The 21,692-nt window shown below is 42.1% G+C and overlaps 3 protein-coding genes across 5 annotated transcripts; 1 reads left to right on the top strand and 2 right to left on the bottom strand.

Annotated features, from left to right (window-relative positions):
* Positions 1–474: 474 nt before the first annotated feature.
* Positions 475–2,777, bottom strand: krtcap2 (keratinocyte associated protein 2). Of its 2 annotated transcripts, XR_011305447.1 has the most exons (6): positions 2,667–2,777; positions 1,717–1,871; positions 1,421–1,484; positions 1,144–1,210; positions 862–1,032; positions 475–669 (listed from the first exon to the last, which is right to left on the bottom strand). XR_011305447.1 is itself a non-coding variant. In XM_069656859.1 (5 exons), exons 1-5 carry the CDS (start codon positions 2,668–2,670, stop codon positions 912–914), a joined length of 411 nt encoding a protein of 136 aa, XP_069512960.1. In that variant the 5' UTR covers positions 2,671–2,777; the 3' UTR covers positions 475–911. The 2 variants fall into 2 exon arrangements, 1 of the variants encoding a protein (XP_069512960.1); XM_069656859.1 differs by having other exon boundaries at positions 475–1,032.
* A 340-nt stretch (positions 2,778–3,117) lies between these two features.
* On the bottom strand, positions 3,118–5,027 carry tmem107l (transmembrane protein 107 like). 2 transcript variants are annotated; one of them, XM_069656921.1, is made up of 5 exons: positions 4,895–5,027; positions 4,703–4,770; positions 4,521–4,621; positions 3,884–3,980; positions 3,118–3,569 (listed from the first exon to the last, which is right to left on the bottom strand). In XM_069656921.1, the coding sequence occupies exons 1-5, from the start codon at positions 4,979–4,981 to the stop codon at positions 3,500–3,502; spliced, it is 423 nt and encodes a 140-aa protein (XP_069513022.1). In that variant the 5' UTR covers positions 4,982–5,027; the 3' UTR covers positions 3,118–3,499. The 2 variants fall into 2 exon arrangements, with proteins under 2 accessions (XP_069513022.1, XP_069513023.1); XM_069656922.1 differs by lacking the exon at positions 3,884–3,980 and adding an exon at positions 3,709–3,805.
* Positions 5,028–5,897: 870 nt separating this feature from the next.
* On the top strand, positions 5,898–16,612 carry trim46a (tripartite motif containing 46a). Its single transcript, XM_069655849.1, has 12 exons — positions 5,898–5,957; positions 6,885–7,143; positions 7,647–7,797; positions 8,637–8,835; positions 8,913–9,059; positions 9,141–9,236; positions 10,654–10,907; positions 11,071–11,192; positions 11,283–11,612; positions 12,268–12,497; positions 12,642–12,709; positions 14,061–16,612. The coding sequence occupies exons 1-12, from the start codon at positions 5,898–5,900 to the stop codon at positions 14,494–14,496; spliced, it is 2,352 nt and encodes a 783-aa protein (XP_069511950.1). The 3' UTR covers positions 14,497–16,612.
* The last annotated feature ends 5,080 nt before the right edge of the window (positions 16,613–21,692 follow it).

Raw genomic sequence — 21,692 nt, 5'->3', positions numbered from 1 at the left:
ACAAGCTGTCCAGTCCAACGGGTCTGATCACTGAGGCGCTCCACTCAAACTGCTGGATGATGAGCCTTGCTAAAGTGCACCTCAGTGATTTCCCAGGGTTCACGGGGTCTGACATCCTGCCAACAAGGCCCTTTATCTAACCCTCTGGCTACCGTTGCCGAATGAAAAAATAGGACTAAACAACTATGGAGCATTTGTGAACATTTTAAATGAAAAGCCAAGGCATACTGGTTCTATCAAACTATCAAACACCTGTTTGTTCTTGAACCCTCACCCGATCACCATATCATCTTTAAACATCTGGAAACTTTCCCTTGGCAACAAACTATGGTTTCTTTTCCTCTCCTGCAGAATCCTGAACTGCTGTAAGCTCACAATAGTAGGATACAACCACACCCACCTGAACAAATATGCTGAGATCATCAAACTGGAAAAGAAAAGTGTGGTTTCACAGAACACACACACACCTTCAGAGTCTTTTACAGAGTTTAATTACAAAATGAATTAAACAAAAAAGCAACCGGATGTACTGATGAATACACAATTTACATAAAGGGATGTATGACTCTCTTTGAAACCAGTAGGTTAAAACAGTGCAGAGGAGGAGGTTATCATTGGAATGTAGTTATGGCCTTATTTATACCAGGGGCATTTCTCCATGATTCAAATCTGTAAAAACACCACAAAAAAACAACTATGTTGTCATTATAGTTACATTGTAGACACAGAACTGATCAACTTTCCAAGGAATATTCAGAACCAATTTCTGTTTATGAAAAAGCCTGCAAGAATACACCAAGGGGTAAGGTATTTAAGAAATTACAAAATAGGCAGAGGCTGTGTTGCAGTGGCCATCAGCACCTTGGTGATATTGACTGATAAACTGGATGCAAGTGAACTGAACACTTTCATCAATTCTTCCTTTTGCCCTTGCTGGCAGCCTTAGCTGGTGTTACCGCTGGAACAGCTGCCTGGTAGAGAGCGGCAGATACTTTGTTCATGTAGTACAGGGCGAAGAGAGAAAATATCAGGCTGGGACAGAAACAAAGACAAAGCAAATTAAAATATATTCAGAGACATTCTTTAACTGTGTTTATGATGTCGAAGTTGGTATTTGTAAAGTGCAGAGATACTGTCTCATACCACGTGGTGACACAGACACGGTGTACCAGACCAGAGGCAAACAGCGACAGGCACAGGCACAACAGGACTGGAAGTATAGAGAATGAATAAGAAAAGAAAGGATCAGAACCTGAATAGTAAAATAAAGCTTTTATATTGTTGGTGAATCCCAGATAAAGTAGAATGAAACTTCTATTAATAATTAAGACAGCTAATGTTTTTTGTTTAAGCTGAGTTGAGCCTTGACTTAGCAACTCACAGAAAAGTACTAGACAATAAAAAAAAGAAAGCAACTTACTCTCAGGGAATATCTTGGCTTGGAATCCCTTCCCAAAAATCAGGTTTTCCAGATTATTAAATGCCTGGAAATAAAGTTAAGGTAGAACAAACCTCAAAGATATCTGTAAATGCAACCAAGTTATCCAGGCAGAAAATGGGATGCGACATTTTGCAGGAGAATTTGTACACAAATTAGAACAGCATCATTACCAAAAAGTTATTCTCAACATGCCTGAAATGCATAATAATCTTGTCATTTAATGATTAGCAACACTAATTAAAGCACTTTAATCCATGCTGTCGCAAATAGGATACAGTGAGGGAGCAGATGAAGAGGATCGAGCCCAGGAAACCTCCCAGGATGGTGAGCCACTCAGTAGAACCCAGCTGCTTACTGAACATCTGCATCCCAGCAAACACCAGCACTGACAGCAGACTGGACAGAACCAGAGACGTCCCCGTGTTCACCGCTAAAGGGTAAAGTAGGTCAGTATTACTGTATAAAGCCTTTCAAACACAGTCCTCCACATAGGCCAGACATCTCATTAATAGTCGAAAATAAGGCTAGTCTTCGTATGAGCGATAGAGTAGTAATATGTAGTTTTAAATCTCAATACACCAGTTTTCAGCAAGGGAAGTTGGCATTTCAGTTTCACGTAAACTTATAAGAGTTTCATATGCTTCACCTCAACAGAAATACAGATATTGCACCACGTATTATAGGTGCGACACAGGATGTAAACTTCAGAAATATTCAAACATTAACTGTTAAGCTAACAAGTTTCAGCTAACAAGGGTCGAGTTTTGCTCAACAAGGTTTGTCTGAAGATTGTAAAGACTTTCCGCTGCATAATTCGATCACTACGGTTACAAAATATTAAATTTGGGATTATAAAAGCATATAAAGTCCGGTTAAAACATCCTGCTCATTTTAACGTAACGCCACGTCAGTGTTCATTCATAAACGCTTCCGACAAGTTGCTGTTAGCTTCAAGCTAAACAACTCATGTTAGCAGCAATGTAACGCTCTTTGTACGAGGTATAAATAATCAGAAATGTGCGCACTTGTTCCTTTGTAGCAGCGAATACAGTAAAAAATGACCACTGAACTGCTTAACGTCACCAACAGTAATTTATATCTAAACGTTAGCTTTATCCAGCTAGCTCGGCTATAGAAATGGACGCTACTATCACTCAGTATCTATGCAACTACAGGCTCGCGTGGTAAGATTATTTAAATGAAACATTAATCGTGCAATACATACCCATAATTCAGTGTTATATGAGAGTCCTTTTCACGACCAATAGGTAAATTAGGTGTATTTCGTTGAGCCAGCTAAAAGTCCAGGCTCTAGGAACTAAACCTCACCACCCGGTCAATATGACAGGTAGCACCAGGGGGCGGAGTCGAGATTGTCGGAGGGGAGGGCCTTTGTTCTTAAATGGGAATTTTGTTGTATATAATTTAGTCAGATTAACATCATTTAATGTTCTCTTATGTTGTCTTGTGTCTTTTTAATGTTTTAATAATTCTACATCTTAATGTAATGTCTATACTGTTTTGCCAATTTATTTGGCCTTGTCTAATCTGAAAGAAGAAGGTGGTAATTGTCGACAGCACGCACTGTGAAAAAAAGATGTTTCTGGGAGGCAGAAAAGCCTTACAGAGTTAAGAAAAGGGTTCAGAGCAAAAAGAACAGTGACTGCAATTTAAGAAAGAGTTGGTACAAAATGTATTTGGGATGACAATAGTATTCTACACTTTAAATAAAAAAAATGACATACAGACTAGAAACCAAAACAATGTTTAGTTACGCCTTATCTAAACCAAACTATGAAAAATGTATACTTTTCCTGCATCTATGTCATTGAAAATGTACAAAAACCTTGGAAAATCTTCAGGATGAGAGCAATTTGTATCGTCCTTTGATATTTGTTGTTGCAGTGTATGAACATCAGTCAGTTAAATGTCTTTTCAGTTCATTCCTCAGTGATAATTAATGAATCACATTCAGTAGCTGCATTATGTGTTGATACATTGAGACAGATGTCCACATTCACTCTTCTAATTTGCAGCATTTCACTCCAGGCCTGTGTTTCATAACGGCTTCTTCTTCAGTCCAAAAACAGCTATAAATAGAAGAATCTCCACAAAGGCAGGTAACACACTAGAGGGAGAGACAGACAGAAAAAGATGTATGTAGTGACAAACGTTAAGGACAGAGCCACAGTCCTTACATGCATGCAATACGATACTACTTTGATCCCTAAAAGCTAATACATGCATGCACACCAACACACACCAACCTGCACATGGCAAAAATAACCCAGTACGTCCAGCATTCCCACTTCTCAAACACATAGAAAGACAATGACACGGATGCGCTGCAGTGGACAGCCAGTGCTGGATGAAATCTCAGTCAGGGAAAAAAAACATTTGGGAAAAACAGTCACACAATATCAATTATATATTTAAACTAACCTGCAAATGGCAAGGATCCACAAGTAGATGTCACACTCCCACTGCTCAAATAGAAAGAAAAGCAGAGCCACTGATGCACTGGCATGGACTCCTGTTGCTATTGTAGGCACGGAAGTAAATATAAAGAAGTTCGAGGTCATGGAATTTTAACAGAAGACTAGAATGGCTTTTTAAAATCTCTCTCGTATTATATTTTCAAATATATTGGAAGGCTTCAAATGAGATATTTCATTTTTATCAATTTCCTAGATTGTATTGAGGCTATCATCAAATTAGAGCCAAAATGAATCTCCCATTCTTTTTTAGAGTCCCATATCAGCATCTCAGTTTTAACTGCACAGATTATGATTTTAATGTATATATATATATATATTTGGTATGTTTTCCCTTATAAGACAGTACACACTCAGTGAAAAGTCACAAAAAGTAAGAGATGTGTACAAAAAGCAACAATGGTCACTGGATGGAATTTAACCTCTGACCTTGCAGTTTTGCTTGTGTGACCACTTGGCTATGAGGGCACTCACTTACTGTTGAACCCTTATGTTAATGGGCATTTCTGTCTGCTCACCTGTATTATATCAATAACATCATCATTATATCAAACATTATCAATGAGCATCAGTGTAAAGGATACACAGGAGACCTTGGCTGCAGTTAAACATGGACACTCCTGAGAAGAACCCAGCCAGCTCTATAGCAAACAGACCGAGGGTGACTGCCAATGCCACCACCAACCTGAGACAAAGACAGGCATTTTAGAGGGTGACTGTGCATGTGGGTAAAGACATTTCTAACTGCTAGTCCGTAATTTCTTACTTTCTGTCTTCATCGTCATACTGCTCTTGCGTAAAATCCAAAGGCAGGCAAGCCTTCACGTTGTTCTCCTGTGAAACAAACATCGCAAACAGTGCAGCATGAAAAACACTTGAGAACGGGTGGTGAATTTGAAAGGTATATCGCAACAATACATTAATACAATGTATGAAAAATAATCTCTCTCTTACGTACCCTCGACCAGAAGATGGTGATAACGATGACAAGGTGAGCTATGATAGTCAAAAAGCGCGCAGGGACAAGGCTGCTAACAGCCGACATGATGAGCAACTATGTTGATACAGCACGATGCACAATCAGCGCTGCCCAGGTGAATTTTATTTACAACAATTTTTTGCCAAACAGCTATACCAATACAGTGTTCGGTTAGCGTGTTTTGTTCTCTTAGCACTTAGCTTAGCTGCTAATAATTATGCTAACTTTATCCAAAACGAACATCAACAACTTAAAGTCGACCGTTACAATATGGGTTTAAAGAACATTTCGCGCTTAAATTAATATTTACTATTACTTTGAAGACAACCGACTACAATGTAACTCTCACGTTGTTGCGTCTGAGGACGGTTGCTACAACAACCGAAAACACCAACTGAAGCTGGTGCGTTCCTAATAACAGGCCGGTTTGACCAACACACAGCATTCAAAGGTTCCGGACACGGACAACAATTCAGAGAGGACCTACGTGTGTTCGTAACGCAACACTGCCATCTAACGACATCAAGGAAACTAGGACACAATCAATTTGACATGGGGAAATTAGCTATGCAGACTCGAACCTCCGAAAATAACACCCTGTTGGTTTGTTATTTGAAACTGAAATGCTAAAAATCTAGGCTGTTTGAGAAACTAGCTATTGCTCTATCATTATACTGCAAAGTCTACCAATGTTTATCGGTCCTTGGGAAATGCGCATGTGATAGCCAAACCAGACCCTTCCAAACCCCCCCTCCCATCTCATTTCTACAACGGCTCGACTCGGTGCTTCGAGGCAGACAGTATATAATCGGCGTGTGCGCACGAGCTCACACCAAGCGAGGAAAACAGTAAATCTGTTGGTTCACTAGTCAAGGTCCCGGGTTGTTTTCCCTCGGTAAGACCTGCACAACCTGCCCCTGACTTTCCCCAGAAAAAGGGGTTTAATTGTGGCATTGCGTGGAGAGCCTGGTATCGTGGGGGCATGGCCGAAGCTGAGTTACAAACCTTTACCTCTATCATGGACGCGTTGGTTCGCATCAGTGTAAGTATGACGCTCATTTTTCATTATTTCAATCACGTGAGCTTATTATAAACGATTCTTGCTTATTTTTCTTTCACCTTCACATTTGACATATTTGCCGCATTTCTTCTCGACCCACCTGAAAGCACAGGTTGCGCATGTGATGAAGAAATGTGAGAAATTTCAATTTGTAGAGCATTTTTTTGGCAAGAAGAAGATGAGTCAAGAAGATTTTGGTAGAGCTTTAGCACTGTGGGTGGAACATAAAAGCGAGGCCACAAATAGCATTTATTCCAAACGTTGTACCAGTTAAAGCAGTGGGTGTTTGAGGGTCGCATTCATTAAAATATGTCGGCTAACAGTAGCTTCAAAGCCTGCGTTAGCTTCAAAATGCTTTACGGGCCAGACAGGATGAGAAGGCAGAGATGGTGAGCGTTGTCATAGAAACGGGATGCTGCGTTTTGTAGTTGAACACTGGAACAGGGCCTCTACAACCACTAACACTTTAGTAAAACCGAGTCCCGCAGGCTGAAATGACTGGAAAGAGAACAATGAGAGCTATATTTATTCTTATTGATTTCAAAATGCTCCCTCCCACTTGGATGGAGGTTTTATACCTGCTTAGCAAACCATGGTATCTTATGCCAGAGCTTACTACGCTAATTCTGCATCTGTATTTTTCCACCAAGAGGACTCCATTTATATTAAGGGAAAGCTATTTCTCCTCCACATTTGCCCTCCTTGTGTTCTCTATAACCAACATCTGCCTACATAACCAGTGTTAGCACCACTGCTGGCTCCTGACTCCTACACATCTCATATACATTTTATTCAGGTCACAGGAGGTGCAGAATAAAAACAGCTGTGTATTCTTTGTTTACACAAGTGACTCAGCCTTTATCCAATCTGACTCCTTCCTCACTCAGTTCTCTTCTTGAACCCCTCTAGTCCAACATGAAGAGTATGGAAAAGGAGCTGCATTGCCCGGTGTGTGATGAGATGGTGAAGCAGCCCGTCCTCCTGCCTTGCCAGCACAGCGTGTGTCTGCTGTGTGCGGCTGAGGTGTTGGTACAAAGAGGTTATCCTCCTCCAGACCTTCCTCCAGAGCCAAACTCACCGGCCTCCACACCCAACACCCGCTCTCCAAGACAGGGACGAAGACCTGCACCCAGGACCCCTGACCGCCTGGAACGGGTGCTCAGAACAGGTAGAGGAATAATGTGGAGATTATATATGTGTTAGATTGGCAATAAGCTTTGTTCATGTAGGACAGAAAAGCTGAATGATCTCAGCATTGAGTCACCTAAAAGTGACATCGTTATTTATATATGAAAAGATGATGGCATGATACGATTGTCTAGTTAGAGTATGAGTGTCACAGAGGATAGCTGACACATATAGCTGACACATCAGTGTCCTTCCATACATCAAAGGCTTTGTGCATTTATGGCATGACTTATTTATGTGCATGTAGAGCAAGAGCCACGGGGGCAGAGAGTCAAGGATGTAAGCATCCGTCATGCAGGTGTTTTCAGAGTGTGTGTAAGCAAAAAGTGTTTCACCACAGTAAATTAACCTTTCTTTTTGCTCTTTAACTGAGAGTTCTGTTTTTTCCTCCAGCCTACAAACACTCACATTTCCTCCCCCACAACTTTATCAATGTCTCTGTTTCCTTCATCTCCTCTCTTCTACACCTGTGTCCTCTCCCAGTGTGCGGTACGTACCCGGGACGGAGGAGGAAGGATGCGGCCCATCCCCCCATGTTGTTCCCATGTCCTTCCTGTCAGCAGGACGTGGAGCTCGGAGAGAAAGGCCTGACGGACTGCCATCGCAACCTCACACTGGAGCGGATTGTGGAGAGGTATGTGAATGAACACACACCGTGGATACACTGTAACACAGAGAATCACAGGCGAAACTGCCGTCTCAAACATGACTCATTAACAAAAACAGCTCATAAACAGAAACAATAAAGAAAGTGATCATGGTTTTAGGAGAAAAATCCCTTTTAGCGAGCATGCAGTGATTGAAGAAAGGCAGTGAATGAAGGGCCTAGTCAATACTCCTTTATATATGAGACAGAAAATCATTTGCTGGAGTGAGTTTCAATAATGAATCTTTCCTTTACTCCTGATCCAAGGCTAAACCTTGCAGACTGCAGGGACAGCTCAAAATCTGCAGTGTACACTTCCAAAAAAACTGTATCACTTTCACCAAACTTTTGTTGAGGAACTTTGGAGTAAAATACTTCTCGTCCCTCTTTAATGTTAATCAGCCCCTGCTCTTATCAGTTCAAATAGTGAAGATCAAAGCGAGAAGGGCTGCTTTTGAAAAAAAAGGGGGGTACTGAGATGGGGAGGGAGAGTTATGGGGAGAGGCAGTTTCCCAGTTTCACACGCAGCAGTTTGATGAGTGCAGCTGCTCCCTCCCCAGGCAGTGGTTGTGTTGGTCAGGAAAGTGTGACGGTGCATGTTTTACTGCGCAGGATGCACTAACAAGGCAGCTGCTGGTGATGTATCCAGGTCAGGCAGTTAAAAAATTTGGCCTCCTAACAACTAAAAAGAAAGCAGGGCAAGCTGGGATGAGCTCAATCTTCCCTTTTCCTAAGTTTTAAGCACTCTTTCTTTTTCTTTTTTTTTCCTGTTGCAGAATATCCTTTAACCCTTCGCATATATTCCTGTCCCCCTGTCTGGCCTTTAGGTACAGGCACACAGTCAGTCTGGGCAGTGTAGCCGTCATGTGTGGTTTCTGTAAGCCTCCTCAGTCTCTGGAGGCCACAAAGGGCTGCGCTGACTGCAAGTCCAACTTCTGCAATGAGTGTTTCAAACTCTACCACCCCTGGGGAACCCCTCGAGCTCAGCACGAACACATTCTACCCACCAACAACTTTCGGCCAAAGGTTTGTGTGTTTTCTGCGTTATATACGGTAGCTTCTCTTCGATTGTTGCTTTGCCCTAATCCTTTTTTGTGCTGTAGGTCCTAACATGCACAGAGCATGAGCAGGAGAGGATGCAGTGGTACTGCCGTAACTGCCAGAGGTTACTGTGCCCACTTTGTAAACTCCGACGTGTTCACCATGGACACAAAGTGTTGCCTATAGCACAGGCCTACCAGGCCCTCAAGGTGAGTTTGTGTTTAGTCTGTTTGTCATGTGTCAAGATCCTGATGTTAGCAGCCTTGAAATGTCAACTTTTTTGTCTGCAGGATAAGGTCACCAAGGAAATGAACTTCATCCTGGCCAACCAGGAGACAATACAAAGTCAGATCACTCAGCTGGAAGCTGCCACCAAACAGATGGAGGTGAAGCATCTTTTCTCTTTTTTTGAGCTTTGTCTGCTTTGTCGAAGTGTGTTTGTACAGCTGCAACAATTATAAGAGGCTTAGATATTGTATTTGTTAGGCTCAATGGACCGCTACATACCATATGGTTTGCAGGAGTGCTTTGTTTGAGATATCGGCACTTTGCTGTGATCAACACAACCAACCCTTTTTCTCCTGTTAGACAGGTCGGAAGATGCATGTTGCTTTGGAGTTGAATCGATAGCTGCTTGCTGAAGGCAACGCTTTTGACTAGAGCCTGACAGATTTGACTGACACGGATACCAATTTTAGAGAGGAAAAATTCAAGGATACTGGTATGGCGATGGATTTCAATCAAAATATCACTTTACAATTTTCTAGGGATAGACCGATTATCGACCGGGCCGATTATCGGCGCCAATATTCGGCATTTTGACGCATATCGGCATCAGCCTTTTTTTTTTTTTAATTTTAATCCGACAGCCGATAAGAGATCAATTTAAAACTGGGTTATTTTGGCTCTGAAGTTGCCTCTCTTTCTGCAGTCACTACTCTGTCTCCAGCATTGTCCCACCCACAGCACTGATTGGTTACACGCAGAGCCATGGCACGGGTAACAGCCAATCAGCAGTGAAAGCTGTGCATGCAGAGCGCTCACACACACGGCGGAGAGGAGAAAAAGTTCATTTCTTTGCAAATTTTATTTAACTTTGTTTTATTTACTTTATAAAAGTTCAGGAAGTGATTTATTTATTTATTTAAATTTTCAGTTAACTTTATAAGAGATGCTGCTGACCCTGGGAACTCCCTGCCTTTTTTGTTTGTTTGTATAATAAACATATGCTTAAAGGCATTTAAACAAAGTTAAGTGTTGGAGTTTGTATTATTCAAAATTTTGACGCCAATATTTTCACTTTTACTGCAAATGAATATCGGCTCCAAATATCGGTAATCGGCCTCCTTGACTACTAATAATCGGTATCGGCCCTGAAAAAACCATATCGGTCTATCTCTACAATTTTCACTAATATGACTGTAAACATGAACTCAGAAGGCTGCCTCCTTAAAAAATAGCCTTATTAAAGAATATCTAACATTATTACACTTTTTTAAACATTATAGTGCGGACCATCTACAGTGATATAGGCCTATATGTCAGCCTTAACTTTTCATCTACATCTACAACATAGTGTCACTTGTACTTTTGAGGAATCCTTCCCCAGCCGACTGACTTTTAATTACAGCTTTAACTAAAGGGAGAGTTAGTTCTGTGGGACCTCTTGAGGCCTTTAGCTCCACTGCAGTGGCACACTTACTGGTGATGTGTGTTATTATTATTTTAGTCAGCATCAACAGTGTTTGCTCTCTTACTCCAATTCTGCTCGCTCTTTGGATTCCCCTCTCCGTGTCTCTCCAGGCTAACAGCACGGTGGCTCTGCATCAGCTGACACACTGTATCCGAGAGCTGGGAGCAGCTGTAGCGGAGCGTCAGGGGGCGCTGGCTCTGGCTCTGGAGGGATCCCGCAACAGGAAGGAGGAGGCCCTGTCTTCCCAGGTCTCAGAGAGGCGAGGCCTGCTGGAGCATGCGGGCCTGATGGCTTACACACAGGAGCTGCTGAAGGAGACTGATGCACCCTGCTTTGTTCAGGCTGCCAGAGTCACTCACAACAGGTAACACACTCTTCCTCAGCTGCGCTAAACTTAGGAGGAATTATTGATTAGATTTGTTTTTCTGTATCTCTTCTTTACTTCTTTTTAAAATGTCACTTTGACCTTTTTTCTGTTTACACTTTATTCATCTCCTCTTTTTTATCTGTGCACTCTCCTCCTCCAGGCTGGTGAAGGCCATAGAACACTTGCAGTGTTTCTCTCTCTCTGCTGATCCATCCTTCAGACATTTTCACCTTGATGCTTCCAAAGAGGTCAAGCTCATCCAGGGTTTGGAGTTCATACGTGGTAGGCTGCTTTATTTCTGCGTTATTAACCGCGCAAAAGAGAAATTATACTTAATTAATGTAAATAAACCTCTATCTTTCTCCTTCGCAGCCCCAGTGGCTCCAGTCATTGACACGCAGAAGACACTTGCCTATGACGAGCTCTTTCTGTGCTGGCGCCTCCCTCAGGACTCCGCCCCAGCTTGGCACTTCTCTGTCGAGTACCAGCGGCGCGCGGGAGGACCTGCCGCAACATGGGGTGGCATCAGATCGCCTAACGCTGCGACAGCATGGCTGCGCCTGGATGAAGTGAGAGGGACCAGCGCTGTGGTTGATCGACTGCAGATGGACAGCGTGTACGTGCTCAGAGTGAGAGGCTGCAACAAGGCTGGATTTGGAGAGTACAGTGAAGAAGTTTACCTCCACACTCCGCCAGCACCTGGTGAGATATACAGATGTGTTATAACATATAGTTTCTTTATTTTTTACATTTCATTCACATCCAAATAGAGAATTTTAAGTTGGATATTTTTTCCAACATCGTCATTTTTCAATTAATTAACTAATCTTATTTCTTTTCTCTCCATTCCTTCACTTCTTCCATTCCCACTATATCTTTTAATTTTTCTCTGCACAAAACCCTTTTTTTGTTCTGCATTTCAGTTTCATCCAAGTCAGACTCTTTCAACATGTTTCCTTCTTGCTACAGGTTTGTCTTGCACTTAAAAACATGCTTTATTCTTCCTTTATTGTCATTTTTATTCTACATAATCATTCCTTCACAGAAAAGCTTTGCATAAGAATTGTATACATGTAGGTAAAGTGGATGTAACTTTTATTTTCCTCCTCCTACATTTCCTCTTGAATACACTTCTCTCTTGATCTGCCTCTTATTATGTGACCTCCCTGCATTTTTCTTCAGCTCTTTTTTCATAACATGTTCAGACTCGCCATAGCCTGGCTTTTACCAGCTTCAGGATCTAACCCGTCCTCCCTCCTGACTCCTTTCCGTTACCTTCTTCACCATCTCTCCCTCTTTTAACCCCCTCCGCCCCCGCCCCTCTCTCTTGATGCGCCTCCTTTACCTGTCCTCTCAGTGTTGAGTTTCTCCTTGGACTCACGCTGGGGGTTGCATGCTGACAGGCTGGCATTGGGTAAAGGCCAAACCTATGCCCGTAGTGTGCCAGGCCTCTCCCTCCTGCAGGCTGCCGACCGCACACTCACCTCTTGTCACCTGACTTCTGACCTGCTGGTGGCCGACCTGGCTGTCACTCAAGGCAGACACTACTGGGCCTGCTCTGTGGAGCCTGGGTCCTACCTGGTAAAGGTGAGAGGGATGCTTGTTGGTCAGTTTGTTTTGTATTGCTTGATATTATGCTTGTGCATATTGAATTAGCTTTATGTAACATGCAGACTTGGAATTGATGCATGTGACCAAAGCTTTCTGTCTCTCTGCCTCTCCGTCCTGCAGGTGGGAGTTGGGCAGGAGATTAAGCTACAAGAGTGGTTTCATCTCCCCCAGGACATGACAAGCCCTCGGTAACTTAATCTTACTTTAGACTTAGACTTACTGTTATCCATACATTTCACAGACACTTTTTTTGTTTTCTTAAGACTAAAAATTAGATATGACTCTGCATATGTACAGACAAGGTTGTTTTCTACTAATAACTCATTCACTGATATTTAACATTATTATACATTGCCAGCCAATTGTAGTGCAGACCACCGTCTACCCAGCTGTGTTGCTCTGCTACATGTAATGAAGGCAGTGTTAAGAGTACTATGAATTCATAGTGTACCCTGCCAGAGAAACTACGTGGTGACACCATTTCTAATTCAACATATCAATATATCAGTGTTAGGCCAATATCGGCCGTCCGATACCTATATACCGATGAAAGGCCAGATCAATATCGGCCGACCAATATATCGCTGTAAAGCCAATATCGGCCGACCAATATATCGCTGTAAAGCCAATATCGGCCGACCAATATATCGCTGTTAAGCCAATATCGGCTGACCAATATATCGGTGATACGTCAATATTGACCGACCAATATATCGGTGATGGGTCAAAATCGGCCGACCAATATATCGCTGTTAAGCCAATATCGGCTGACCAATATATCGGTGATACGTCAATATTGACCGACCAATATATTGGTGATACGTCAATATTGACTGAACCAATATATCGGTGATACGTCAATATTGACCGACCAATATATCGGTGATGGGTCAATATCGGCTGACCAATATATAGGTTATAGAGAATTAATGACTGACCGACATATCGGTGATAGGCCAATATCAACCGATCGATATATAGGTGATAGACCAATATCAGCCGACTGATATATCAGTGATAGTCCAATCAATATGTTGATCTCTACACAATCTCTACTATGTAAGAATATTCGCTGACACAGCCTTTCACAGAGGTTTAGGAGCCGTGCCACTATTATTACTTTCTAGCCATTGATTATTAGATAATTAATAGTAATTTTTGGCCACTTAGGGCAGTGGAACAACCTGTAAAAACCATTAAATCACCTGCTGCTGCTTTAAACAGGGTTAATGAGACTAAACCAAAAGAGATAAATTGCAAAAAATATTTTAAAGAAAGCAGATATTACCCTATGGATTCATCATTAAAAGCACCTCTCACAAATTACTTAATTTGATCAATTGTGGATTTAAATTATTAATTAAAGAAGCTTTAAAGTCTGTAGAACTTGTAAAGTGGACATTCATTTACATCATTGAGTTGGGAAGCTTGTAGGAGTATTTTTACTTTTTCAGATTTGACTGTACTCAGACTTTTTTTTGTAACATTACATTAATTTAGTTAGTGCTAATTTTTGTCTTCCTCTCTGCCTCCCCTCAGCTGCGACCCAGACAGCGGCCATGACAGTGGGGCAGAGGACGGCCAGGACTTTCCTCCCTTCTGCTTCCTCACAATTGGCATGGGCAAGATCCTGCTTCCTCAGGGACACAGTCACAATCAGAGCCAGTCAGAGGGAGCACTGCACTCCCATAGTAGCAGCCACAGTAACCTTCCTCACCATTATACCGCTCCTCTTCCACCTCGACTAGGCGTGTGTCTGGACTGTGATAAAGGACGTGTCACTTTCTATGACGCCCACTCGTTGAGGATCCTCTGGGAGGGACACCTGGATTGTTCAGCCCCCGTATGTCCGGCCTTCTGCTTCATCGGCGGGGGCGCCCTGCAGCTGCAGGACCTTGTGGCTAATCGGAACGTCGAGGAGCCGCCCCCACGGAGGGTAACTATCCAAACACGTGCAACAAATCTCAGCAAATAAACTTGGTTGAGCAAGCAGTTTATGGGGACAGTTCACTCGATCTTTTTCTCTAGTCTCTTTGAGTTAAAGGTTTTTATTCACCACTTAATCTGAATTGATAATGAATTGCCTTGATCCTGTCAGACTTCGATACTTGATTGAACTGTCACGGCTAAAAATGGTTACCTTCTTTCCTTTGAATGTGATTTCGGAAATCTGACTATAAATATCTGACATTCTTTTGCGTTTGCACTTAGCCTGGAAATATCAAAACTCTCTTTTTGGCTTTATTTATTTGATATTTATTCCTGCTTTCCTATGGACATAGTGGCTGAAGTGATTTTAGACTATGCAGAATTCTGTTCACAGGTTATGTCAAGCACCTTTATAACAGCTTAAAAATCAGTTTGCAATGTACACTTGTCTTAATTTGTCCCAGAATGACGGGACAACAAGCGTTGCATGCAGGTGTACCTCAGATTCATAACTTACATACTCCATATTCAGAAAACTGGCACGTTGTAAAAGCACCTCAGATGTACTTTATGTCAAATTTTATATCTTCATTTTTGTATGTAGCCTCAAAAGTGTTAACAATGTGTATACAATTCAGAACGAGAGAATGTGAATACACTCTGGGTGTTGGATTGTAAAGTTCTGTTGGCTTGTGTCAGGCTCACGTGTCTCAGTGTCTAAACAGTCCCAGTTGGTATTTTATATAGTCGCTGTTTTGCATTTCAAAAAGGACTTGTGTGGCACACATCAATGTGTTTTGACGATAGGAGAAATCAAAGGGGAAAAAGGTTCAGAGGAATAATGTTCTCATTATGCTGTTTGACTAAATAACATGTGAATACATTTCAGCGTTTTACATTTTGACTAAAGTTAAAATGTTGATGGCCTATTTTCCGGTATTAAACTGTGGTGTTTGAGTGATTTGCACATAATAAGATGTGAAGTTAAAGAGGGGGTATTGTGCTGTTTCACGTTTTAATGTTACAATGTTGGATGTCCAGACTAAACCTGGGTGAAGTTTAAAATCTGTAGGTAAAAGTATGTTGGAGTAATCCCCTGCTAAAAATGCCTCAGTCTGCAGGCAGCTGGGAACGCTCGCTGTCAGACAGACTTCTCCAGACGCTTCACTTTGTGATGTCACAAAGTGGAGGAACTCTAAATTTAGGCATCGGCCCGAGACAGAGCAGAACTTCCTGCCCCTGACACAGTTCAAGGACACGTCGCCCGCCCAGCAGCTCAGTCTGCCCACTCCACCACTCAGCTCAACGGCTCTGCTCGTCAAGTTGGTTAAGAATGGGTTGGAGAAAGTGTTTCTTTGGCTGTGAGGGAAAGACATCAGTGTTGACTTTTCCAAAGGACCAGAGCAGCAGACATTCATTTCAAAACGAAAAAGTGACGTTTTTCTGAGTTTTGCCCTTCGGCAGGCTTCGAGCTGCCAATCAGAAAAAAGCGTGCTTGTAGGGGCGGGGTTTCTTAAAGAGACAGAGCTGACTGAGTCGTTTCAAGCAGAGGCTTTATGAGGGCCTGTACAGAGCACCAGTGTGAGAAAAATGAGTTTTTTTAACTGTAAATTATGCTAAGCTACTCCACAGGTATCACAGAGGGAAATATGAAGCTTAAAGGTAGCATAATACCCCCCTTTAAGGATGTGAATGGATGACAAGGTGACTAGCTGAAGAAGGTTCTGGGGAAAAGGTCTATTTTATGAACTTTGACTGACTTTAAATTTGACTTTTTTTTCTTTAGCTTGTTTGAAGAATGTAAGAGCCCAGTGTTTGTTCTTAATTTTAATGTAAAAGAAGAAGTTTATGTTGTAATATTTTCAAATGGACTGGCTCTGTATGCATTTTGATATTTAATATGGTTTTCTGGTGTGTGTGTGTGTGTGTGTGTGTGTGTGTGTGTGTGTGCGTGTGTGTACGTGTGTGTGCGTGTGTGTACGTGTGTATATGACCTGTCTTGATTGACACGTCATACCTCCTCTGTTTGGAATACAGCACAGCACTTGAATGAGTTTAGACTGTAGCATCCCAGAAATCATAATCTCTTAATTTAGACTTAGCCTTGCTGGCAGAATGTTTTAATCATGTCATGAAAAAAAACCCCAATAAATGACTGATAACATTAACATGGAGTCACTTTTTGTCCAAAAATGAAAACACTGAACACTTTTATGGCTTTTTCCTGCTGCCTAAAACATAGAAAAATTCTTAAATGAATAATGTTATTCATAAACTCCTGCTCTCTCTTTTATTTTCATCATCACCTGTTATTTCCCGACCCTACAGCCAAAATGATCAACATGTTTTTCTTAAAACCTCCCCTGTCAGTTCAATCAAGGCGTGCTATAAATTTGTCACATGTTAATTGACTGTAAACAGCAGGAACAATACTCTCTGAGTGTGATTATGAAAACAGACTCTCCTTGTTTAAATGTCATGGAAAAACATGTCTCAATGAGTGTTGCCCGTCTGCATGTAAGGGCAAGCGTGCCCTTAATCACGCGAGTGTGCCAGACCTGCATGATCATACAAATAGGATCTATTATGCCAAAGGGCTTAAATATAATGAACCTATTTTGTACAGAGCCAGGACACACCTGATAGTATTCCTCATACAGAACGACAGCTCAGACACAAGTTCAGTGGGTGAGCCAGTTGGACTGGTAGTGAGAACATTGTTTTAACAAGCTTTTATCAGCCAGACAGACAGAGTGACAAACAGGTATGTTGTTCCACAAAGGTGAAAGAGTTAAGTAAAGATGTTGTGTAACTCCTGAACGGTCATGCGTTTGTCATTGTTTATGTCCATCAACAGGAAGCGGTTACAACCAAAAACCAGATCTGTAAGAGCGACCTTTCTGCTGCACTACTAGAGTCTCGCCATCAGGGGGCGACATTGTATGTGCTTTGTTGGTTTTACTCTGTCTTCTGTTAAAAAGGTTAGTCAGCAGCAGGTGCGCAGCGTGTCATCACTGACTTGTCTGGTCACAGACCTGTGATGACAGGTCACATATTGCAGGTTAAGTCCTCCCAGCTTCTGTTTGAGTGAGTCTCTGTGTTGTTCACTGTGTCACACCTTGAAGGATATTTCTCTCCTCCTGCGTCGTCTGTCTTTTTCCCACGTTTTCTTCCTACAATGGATAAAACAACATTAACTAAAATGTGTGCGTGCGAAAGTGATACAAGATATGCTAATTGTCACCTGCAGTCACTTGATTGAATGCATCTTCAAACTTTTGCAGAGTTACAATTACAGTTATGTTGCATTCACACACCACATACAAATAGGAAAGAAAATCTTGCCAGACACAGTGTAATTAAACTGCAAAAGTGTAAATACCACATATCCCAATATTACCCGAAACATAATCAAACTGCCCAGGAAAAACATAATTACACCTCCACAGGGCTCTGGACCCAGTGCGGTTGCATCATCGCTTAGTTACAGCTCATGTTTACCCCCACAGAGCTCCTCCCCGCTGAAGTTAAGCCATGTCCTGTCTGCGTGTTTGCACGCAAGCTCGTTGATTTTTCCGACTGAATTTTGTTGTGAAACTTTGTTGTTCTTGTATCATCATTTGAAAGATGATGAGTTATTCATTTGCCATTCAGGAAAGATGAGATGAATAAGAAGCTTTGTACTAATAACAGGGAGAACCTAGAAATGTGAGGTGCAGGTACAGTTGACAGTGGGATTAAAAGATATTTCAAGTTGGCTGTGAAAAAATGTCAGATAATTAAAGATCTCAAGACGGATTTTCAGATGTGAATTTTCTGAAAGTTCCACTGTACCTGGCTGCAATTGTCTCTTCTCATTACCTGGAATTTAATTACTGCAATTAAATAACTGACGAAGCTCGCTTTGATGTGTTTGACTGGACTGAGGTGAAAATGCTGAGTTTCATGCAGAATAAGTTCCACACGCTATGAGATGAAGCAAACTTTCAAATGTGCATACCGTGCAGGAAGCTGCAGAAATGTTTGCTAATGCAAGCACAGACTCCCAAGTTCCCCCGAACAGCTGTGTCTCCGGTCTATCCTCAGCACCTCTGCACATCACAGCGGACACATATGTCCTGCGCACACACACACACACTTCTCCAAAATCATTTCAGCTCTACAAGTTCCAACTATGGTCTACTGTTGTTCAAAATAAAACTGTCTGTAAAGCTGTCAAACTAAACAGCTGAACCTCCCTAAAAAACATTTTTGTGTGTCACTGACTGCACCCAAATCCACTTTACATGGTTGCCAATCAAAATAACATCCAAAATCCACACTTTTACGCCAACACACACACAAATCTGCCACATGTGTGTATTCTGGATGGATGCCAAAGTGAGAAAGCATGCTAAGACAGGACCAAAGCTCCTCGGGCTCTGTTGAGTATTTATGGGTGTGTCATTTTTCAAAAACATTAACTCTTCATAAAGTCCTTACCTGTACTGTACCACCTGTTCGGCTGGATGTTGGATTGTTTTCTTCACAACTATAAGTGGCTTTTTAAGCTGTATTCACTACACAGGAAATGGTTCGAGAAGAGGTGTGTGAGATCAACGTGAAATGAAACTTTATCGACAGGAGGGAAATTAAACTTCATGTTTGACACGTGTAAAGCTGTTGTGAGGTCCAGAAGTGTCACGCTCATTAACCTGATCTACACTAACTCCTGCTGGTGAATCAGAAGCATGCCTGACGTATGATTTATACCAGAGGTGAGATGTGAATGTTCATCCGTGCGGACACTGTTTTGGTCCATAGGTTGTCCTCTGACAGCTTAATGACTAGCTGTCCACATATCACTGTTCCCATTCTGGAGGGCTGCAGAAGCAGAGGGAGGAGAAACGGGAGGAAGGAGGACGGAGCAAAACAATGTTGGAGAGTGAGACAGGACCCGCTGAACAACACTATAACCCTGAGGACACACCGGAGGGGCCGCCTGTAAATCTATTTCCGTGGCGGAGGTGTGGAGCAAAGGTCTTTCAGCGCCAACTGGTTCCAGTGAAAGCGCTGGGGAGCCACATTTTTGCATGTGTGATTATGACAAAAAAAACAGGAAGGTGGTCTTTTTTGTTGCTCACAATGTATGCAAGTTCTCGTGTGAGCCCCTCAGCTGTGCAAGCAGCAGCCTCGGAGGACAAAAGCGCTGATTATGAATTGAAATGTGAAGAAGGTGGTAAAACTGGTAATAGAAAATGCACTTGCTGCTCCCTGCACATCACGGCAGTAAATACCTACAGCACCAACTGCATTTACAAACAAGGGTGTGCATGCAAATACATGTGCAGCGTTTAAAGGCTCGCACAGAAAGCTTCTGTGTAAATGTTAGTTGGGGACTTTTATGTGTTACATTCAAGTCGAAAATCTGCTGCATATCAAAAGAGCCAGAAGTGCTTATAAAGTCTGTATAAATCTTGGCTGACAGTTTGACGAGGCAGACCTGATTATCGCTGAGGATGATCAGAGTGTACGACACATGGCAGTTGAGTGTGTGTGAGGGTTTCATAAATGTAGGAGAAAGGACCACCAAGAGTTTGAGAGGACTGAAACAGAAATGTTGAGAGTGAGAGATATGATTGGGGGAAAGATAACAGAGAGAAAAATGTAGCTAACAATATTATTGAATTAAAGGATGTAGAAGAATGAAGTGTGTGTGAGAGGAGGAGGAAGAAAAGGATCATGGGAATAATGAGATAAACAAGTCAAAGGAGGCTGAAAGGGTTAGGGGCTGACAGGAAAACTGAGAGAAGCACATTCCTCCTCTCCCTCCTCTCCTCTTCAAAACAGCAGCTGGGACAGGTGTGCTTTTACTGATGGTAGAAAGTGCACCGGCTGCTGACTGCCCCCCAGTGTGCTGTGTGTCTGTTTATATGCTGAGTGTGCGCGCTTGTCTGGCTGCAGACTGCACGTAAGCAGAGACTTTGTTGTGTGTAATTACGAAGGGAAACAAAACCCATAGATCAGGATTCGCCCATAATGACAGAAATAGACATGTGAATGAACACATGGTGTTTGTTGGGGGGAGAAGACTGTGGGAGTGTCTGTGTGAGAGGAAAAACACACTGTGCCCACAATCTGTATATTCCTATGTTTAAAAGGATGTGTGCAAAAGTACAAGAGTCAGCTCATGTGTGTGTGTGTGTGTTGTTTAAGGAGACAGTCTCTACTACAGGAAACAGAGGGATCCTGTTTGTGAGTTGTACTCATTGTTCAGCTGATTACAACCCTCAACACCCCCTCTCCTCCACACACACACACACACACACTCATATACAAAACATAGGCCCCATGTTACTGTTTGGCTGTCGACCAAAGACGTGTAGACATCAGCATAAGAGACCGAGCTTTGATTTAACCTGTCTCTACACAATAAGGCCGCAGTTTGTAATGGAGGGTGTGTACAGCCAGGCTATCTGACTCCATGCATTGTCCCTCCAACCTTAATGATGTCCGTCTCTTTTTACTAGAAGAATAGACAACACCCAATACTCCCTTATCTTCTCCTGGACTCATCATTTACTCATTTTTCTTTCAGCCAATCCTCCCTCCACCTCCACCTCCCCTTTCCTCCTAAATAAGTCATTTCTATTCACAAGGCCACTTTATCGCTGTGCCTTTGTTTTTTATCAGAACACGCTCGTGTGTATTTCTGCTCAAGAGCAGACCTAATGGATCTGACTCACTGGTATTCACTGTCCTGCTGCTGCTTTATAACAAAGAATCCACCAGTCTGTCTGTAGCTAAAGCAAGAAGGCCCAAAATAAAGTGTCTCAACATCTATTGGAAGGATTATCCCATCTAGGGACGGGCATTGCAAATTAGCCAAGGCTATAAATGCTGTAGTGTGTGGCATCGGTTAACTTGCTTCATACTTGTCCCTTTACAAATAAACATTAAAGCTCCTGTGAGGAGTTTTTAACCGGTTATGAAACTAAGTGAAATTAATTCTGATTACTCTACATGACCTACAAAAGTAAACCAGACCATCAACGACAAGATTGATTATTTCTATAAAGTTATTTTTATGCCTGAAACTGCTGGCGGGGGGTAGGTGACAGACAAAGCAGTTAACTGCACGCTGCCTTTGTTTACATTTTCCAGGGCAAACATTTTAAGTGAATGATACATATGACTGTTAAAGAAAGCACTACTTAAGCATCTATAAGACAAAATCAGCAAAGATATAAGAAGTACGGCTTT

Source organism: Semicossyphus pulcher, unplaced genomic scaffold (assembly GCF_022749685.1).
Source record: "Semicossyphus pulcher isolate SPU_LCO1_2020_fin unplaced genomic scaffold, fSemPul1.0.p SCAF_9, whole genome shotgun sequence".
Classification (NCBI taxonomy): Eukaryota; Metazoa; Chordata; class Actinopteri; order Labriformes; family Labridae; genus Semicossyphus; species Semicossyphus pulcher.
Note: the sequence above shows the minus strand (reverse complement) of the source record. Positions and strands in the feature narration are given on the sequence as shown.